Consider the following 6542-nt stretch of genomic DNA (forward strand, 5'->3'; position numbering starts at 1 on the left):
ACCTATATGTACTTTATGACTGAGGCTTTTTAGGATGTCATGAGAAAGAATTGAGAGTTCTCACAGCTGGCTGTTCTCAGGGCGCTGAGATCAGTGAGTCTTTCAACTCGCACTCGCCAGAAAGGCAAAGTGAAAACTATACCAACACCTGGTAGCTGTTTGTCATACCATTTGTTGACCTTACTCCTTTAAGGAAGGAAGGACTACACAAAAAGCAGATTTTAAACCACTTCCTTAGAGTACGTAGTAAACGTACCTCTGCTTTTCACAGCAGGGAACATTCAAGCTTGGGAAACACCCCCAAATAGCCTGACTAAATGAAATTTTTACCTTCCTCTACCAGAAAGACATGAGAAGTTCATCTGTCTTGTAGAGAGCAGGACATGGCTGTGCCGCAACAGGCTCGTTCCCTGCCTTCTTGGGGTCAGAATGGAGGTTATCTCCTCTCAATTCCAAGGTTTTACCAAATGACTGATAGTCCAGCAGCCACCTAATCTGATACATCAATGACTGCAGTTACTGAAATTCTGCTTGTGTGCCATCTTAAGATGCGTATGTACATTTGGATAGTCTCGGACTATTTCCTAAAAGGAAGATTTGGGACTCTGGTGGTGGAGGGAGTGTTGGGGAGACAGTCAGTGAGTGCATGCTAACGAACGTAGCTACAGCATCTGCATTGGACCAGTTACTACTGTACAGGGATGTATTTGCTGGGACAAAGAAATATCATGGGCATCTACCAGGGCATGAGAGTCAGTTCAATGCAGCTGACTGGGGCAAGTGCTGTTCTAATGCATTGCTGTAAGAAAATGTAGCACTACCCTCTAAGGAAATCTTCAGGAAAAAAAACCCTCAGACCCCAAGTTTAGTTCCAGGGAGAGGAAAGATGGGATGACAGATTCCGAGGAGAGCCATCAAAGTTAGTTTCACCTGTGCTTTATCAGAGACAGATGTAGAACATAGACATATGACAATAACTCTAATGACATTCTCATCTAGCAATTCAGAGGTTGAACTACATGATCCCACCGCAAATCACTCTGCAAGCCTGTGTCCTTCAAAGGCTGAAGTACTCTGTGTCTCCTGCTTCACCAGTGTTCCCTCGTTATCACTCTTGGTACTTCCAACTTCCCATCTCTCGAGTAGGATATAAAGCGGGGTAGCTGTTCTGATCTGAACCATCTCAGTGCCCTGTGTGTGGATCTGAAGATTAATCAAATGTGTTGGAGCAAAAAAAAAGTTACAGTAGAGAGTGGCTGATGTGCAGAGCCATAGCTCGCTCTTTCTACAGCAGCGATCAGAACTCCTGCATTACACTGTGCTGCTAACGTCCTTCTCTGTTGAAGTCTTGTTTCCGTGAAGGGAGTAAGTGATCGAACGTGTTGGCTCCTCAGTAAAGGCACCTTCCAAGATTCCTTGCAGTGACTGCCGTGCCTTTGCCCTGAAGTCCCGTCCCACAAAAACATAGAGCAAGGGGTTGATGCAGCTGTTGGCGTATGCAAGTGCTGTAGAGAGGTGATCCCAGAGGATCAATGACTCGCTCAGTCCTGTTCCAAGAGTAGGTACAAGGGACAGAATCCCAACTACATGGTATGGAGCCCAGCAGATGAAGAATGCAGCCACCATGAGCACAATTGTTCGCAGCATCCTGCTGTGTGGCTTGTGAAACTGATTTGCATGCGTTCTGAAAGCAATAAGGGCATAGCAAACTGCCATTGTGCCAAAGGGGAGTACAAAGCCAAAGACAGCCCTAGTGATGTTTATTACCACTAAGGCAATGGATACAGAATAATCACCTTCATAGAAATTTCCCCATGAGTCATTACCATTGTAGACTAAAAGTGAATATTCTTCCCATGACTCATTTACAGAATCATTCATATAATCTAGCACCTCATCATCTCCAAAATTGTACCCACACTCAGTTTTGCCATCGTGAGTGCTAGTATCACGGTAGTGGAAGACAGGACAGCAGAAAATGAAGGCCAGGATCCAAATGCCACTGCATATTAGTGATATAAATTTCACTGTTCGATGATTTTGACACCAGACAGGTTTCATCACAAGGAGGCACCGGTCAATGCTGATGGTCATGAGTAGGAAGACGCTAGCAAACATGGTGAAGATTATGACTGATGGAATGACTTTGCAGAGGAACCAACCATATGGCCAGTGTTCATGGAGGGCCAGGTGAACAACGGAAAATGGCAAGGACAAACAGCATATGAAGTCAGCCACAGCAAGGTTTAGGAACCAGACAATGTTCACAGACCTTTTCATTTTGAGACCAGCTACCCAGATCACCAATCCGTTGCCTGGGATACCTATGATGATAACGATGATGAAGATAGCAATGGAGACAATGGATTCTGATGCATAATATGCAGCAGCCTGTTCATGCGAACTGCTGTTACCCAGGAGTTGAGGCATTCTGTAGCTACAAAACAGAAAGCAAATCAGTAGGCAATGCACACCCTCGTCCCCAAATTCTTCTCTTTATCTGTACTGAAGCACCTCTGAGTCAGGTGACAGTACAGAGCAGTCAGGGTACAAAGGCATCGGTCAATACAAGTTTGTGCTAAAGGCTTAGTAATCTGACCATTGTACACCTTCATCATTCTCATGGTGGTCAAGCTACATAAGGCCCACTATTCAAACAGGGGGTTGTATGCGCTGACGTTCTCCTATCTCTGTCATCCCCCTTGATTTCAGTCTGGTTCTTTTTAGTCTCCACTCTAAAGCGGAGCTCTCTATTCACATGCCCACACTGTCACCAGGTGTCTTTCCTGATCCATTTCCAGCTTTGTGTACACTTCTTCAGAAAGAGAAGTCAGCATTTTAGTTCCTTTTCCCTTTAAAGTGAGTGATTTCTTCTGGCATAACCAGTGAAATAATAGGTTTAGGTTAAGAAAGCAATGCTTATCTTGATGAAATATCCCTGCTCCACTTTCAGGACATTAGAAATAGAACAGACAGGACAGCAACTCTGTTTGCTAAGGGGTATTTTTAGGGAAGTCTCAGTAAGCACTTCCTTCTCCCTGCTTTTGTTCTGAGGTCTCTGCCGGTTCCTTGGAAAGCTAGTCTTGATGAGGCAAAAGGCAAGAAATGCATGGTTTAAGAAGAACAGACAGAGGTTTAGTTGTAGAAAGAAAAATTAAAATATAGAGTAATAGCAGTAATGTTCTTGAGCCATTTTAGGCATAAGAAAAGGTGTCATTGCAAGCCAGTGAAGCTGAGCCACAGAATACTTAAGTGATGTTTTAAAACTATGAGAATAGTAGTGGAAAAACTTTAATTGCTCAATTATTTTTGGACTTAGATATTAGTAAATTTAGAAAGGAAAGTAAAGGAAATCTAGCAAAGTCAAGATAAAGCTGAGAAAAAGAGCCTGACCTTCATCCTTTAGGCATTAATAGAATTGTTTATAAAAATCCCTGTTAACTAAAACCTTGCTGAATCTAATGAAGACAGTTGTGTTGCTGAAAGGTCCCTAAAAGCATTGCCAGAACACAAGGAAACTGCATAGGTCAGAGCTGAATACAGCCTGCAGAAGCAACTGATGAGACATCAGTAAGAAAACCCAGACTGATTTTATTTTAACCTCTATTATGCCAGTACTTAAATGCCAGTCAGGGACTTTTGTGTGCAGGACTAAATATCAATATTATATATAAAAAAAAAAATTTCCAAAGCATCGATCTCTTGCATAACATATAGTCTAAATGTGGAGTGATGCATTAAGTTTTAGAACCACTTCACCACAAAGAAAATGAGATAAACAGTCGTAACAAACATTGTAATTTACCACTTTCTGGTAACAATTGCTAAGAGGCTTTAGGTGAGGGTGACCTGCAAGGAAAGCTATGAAAGAAGTCCCTGGAAGGCAGCTGGGGACTTGACTTAACATTCTAACAAGTTTGTTCCATTTCCTGTGGTCTTGCTGATAACACGCAGAAGTGACTTTTACAGGGACAACTGGAGAACAGTGCTGCAAGAGCTGCATCTTGCTGCCTCCCCATATAGCTACAGAAGATGGTATGGAGGGGATAGGGCATCAAGGAATGCTGTAAATATAGTAATACAAATCCGACTACAAAGCAAACTGAGGGATGAATTAATAAGAAGATACTGCCCATGCTATGCTTTCAAGAGTGCTAAAAGGGCTGCTATGTGGTTATGAAAATGGAAGAGGGAACTGGAGGGGAGAGAGAGGTTTTCAGGAGTGAAGAACAAGAAATTGCAAGTTGAAGAGGAAAGCAGAATTCTGCAGCTTATTATACCTACCAGAGTGAAGCAGGTATTTTTCGGTGTGTCAGGGAGCAAGTACCACCAGTCCTGTCTCTGGACTGACTGAAAAAAAGAAACTCATGTGACATTATAGGAACTGCTTTTTTCCTGTGTGTGCTAAGTATGTTCTTCCACTCTGCAGGAAAGGCTTAGAATGACTCATGTTTGAAGTTTTAGATATGATCTGCTGATAAAATAAACAGTGGAACCAAAACAAGCTCTGTCAACCCTGTCAAACTAAGACAGTGCCCTGAGTCAAAGAATAATAGAAAGCAAGGGAATGAGAGGCACAGGCACAGACTTTACTATAGTTTCTGTAAGACAACTGAATCAGATGTCTTGCCTGTTCATGTAACGCTGACCTTTGCTTGATGTAATTCACAATTCTAAACCCTGCCATGCCACCATCAGGTGTCTGATCTGTTGTCCTTTAGCCACTTCCACGTTTTATCAGATCAGCACATTCACCTAGCTAATCCCATTTCTGGGGTTCTTATCAATCCAGATCAGCTTCTGTCCCAGCCTGAGACATCTTAGTTCACCAAATACAGAACATTGTACTCAGAAAACCATAATTGGTCATGTCAAAGGGATTTTAATCTGATTTTTGACCATTCAGGGTATTTAAAGTCTTGGTTTTTTTTAAAGCAGTAACTTGACCGATGAAAAGTTAGAAGTGGTTAACTGAAATGCTGACAGCACAAAATGTCGCAAGACTATAAAAAGAAAAGACATCTAGGGCAAGGCATTTCAACTGTGCAACAACAGGGTTCCCCTTCACCCCTCCCAATTTGGGAAATCAAGACGGCTAGCAGAAAAGACAAAGCCCATACATATGAGAATCAGCCTTGGTATTTTGGTTTTGGTCTGGAAAATGAACCAGGACAGAGCAGAGTTCTCCTCCTGGGCACATCTCTGTGCAACACACAAATGCTGCCTCCAACACAAACCCCATGAAACCAGGACCAGGAAGGCAGGCCAGGGCTGGGCTGTACCCCCAAGGATGGACAGGCTGTCAGCAGCCTGCCAGGAAAACACCTCTAGCTGCATCTTATTCTCAGCTGCCATCTTTCCTGGGGGATGCCTCACACCCAGACAGAAAGTGTTGACAGAAGGTACTGCTATGGGCTCCTCTTGGCCAAGGGACCTGCAGCCTTTTCACCACCATGTGACTCGCTAGCTCTAGTCAAACTCTCCTTTGCAAGAAGGTCCTTCTCCACCAGTTGGCCAGCTCTGATCCCCCAGTTAAAACCTCTCCCCTGCAGCCAACCTTGACACAGCAAGCACTTTATCTTCAGTCAGCTCACCCTGGACAGTGATGAGACGATGTGTTACCTCTCTGCCTAGGTTTCCAGATCAACGGACCTTTTAAGCAGTTTGACTAGCGAAGTGGTTTGCACCTCAGCAAAAAGGGCCTAATGATGTAGACACTCAAAGGAGGTGGAGCAAGGAGGAAAAAAAAGACATTTTGTTACTTTCATAAAATGGTTACTTAGATCAGACCAGGCCTTTGACTTGCCACTTTGATGGTTATCCCAGATCACCACACTGCACTCTTCTCTTCTGGATCTCTCCCTTCCCCTCATGATAAACAGACCGAGTTAGCTTAGAAAGGCTCTAATTCACAGAATCACGGAATAGTTGAAGTTGGAAGACTGTCTAGAGACTGTCTAGCCCAACTCCACTGCTCAAAGCAGGGTCAGCTAGAGAAGGTTGCCCAGGACTCTGTCCAGTCAGGTTTGAGTATCTCCACAGAAGCAGACTCCAGGCAACCTGTTCCAGTGTTCAATCACCCTCACGTAAAAAACTGTTTTCTTGTGTTCAGATGGAACTTTCTGTGTGTCAGTGTGTGCCCACTGCCTCTTGTCCTGTCACCAAGCACCACCGAGAAGACCCTGGCTCCATCTCCATTAAACGCTCCCATCAGATAGATGATATCCCCCTGAGCCTTCTCTTCTCCAGGCTGAACAGTCCCAGCTCTCTCGGCCTCTCCTTGCATGACAGGTGTACCAGTCCCTTAATTACCTTAGTTGTTCTCCACAAATTTCACTCCACTGTGTCCATATCTCCCTAGTACTGTGGAGCCCAGAACTGGACCCAGCACTCCAGTTGTGGCCTCACCAGCGCTGAGTAGAGGGGAAGGATCACCTCCCTTGCTGGCGACACTCCTAATCTAGCCCAGGCAGCTATTGGCATTCTTTGCTGCGAGGGTACATTGCTGGCTTATGTTCAGCTTTCTGTCCACCAGGACCACA

The 6542-nt window shown here is 44.1% G+C and overlaps 1 protein-coding gene across 1 annotated transcript; it reads right to left on the bottom strand.

Annotated features, from left to right (window-relative positions):
- Nucleotides 1-1311: 1311 nt before the first annotated feature.
- On the bottom strand, nucleotides 1312-2430 carry C3AR1 (complement component 3a receptor 1). Its single transcript, XM_010575456.1, has one exon. The coding sequence runs from the start codon at nucleotides 2428-2430 to the stop codon at nucleotides 1312-1314; it is 1119 nt and encodes a 372-aa protein (XP_010573758.1).
- Nucleotides 2431-6542: the final 4112 nt, after the last annotated feature.

The sequence above is a fragment of the Haliaeetus leucocephalus genome, unplaced genomic scaffold, assembly GCF_000737465.1.
Source record: "Haliaeetus leucocephalus isolate CR32 unplaced genomic scaffold, Haliaeetus_leucocephalus-4.0 Scaffold473, whole genome shotgun sequence".
Classification (NCBI taxonomy): domain Eukaryota; kingdom Metazoa; phylum Chordata; class Aves; order Accipitriformes; family Accipitridae; genus Haliaeetus; species Haliaeetus leucocephalus.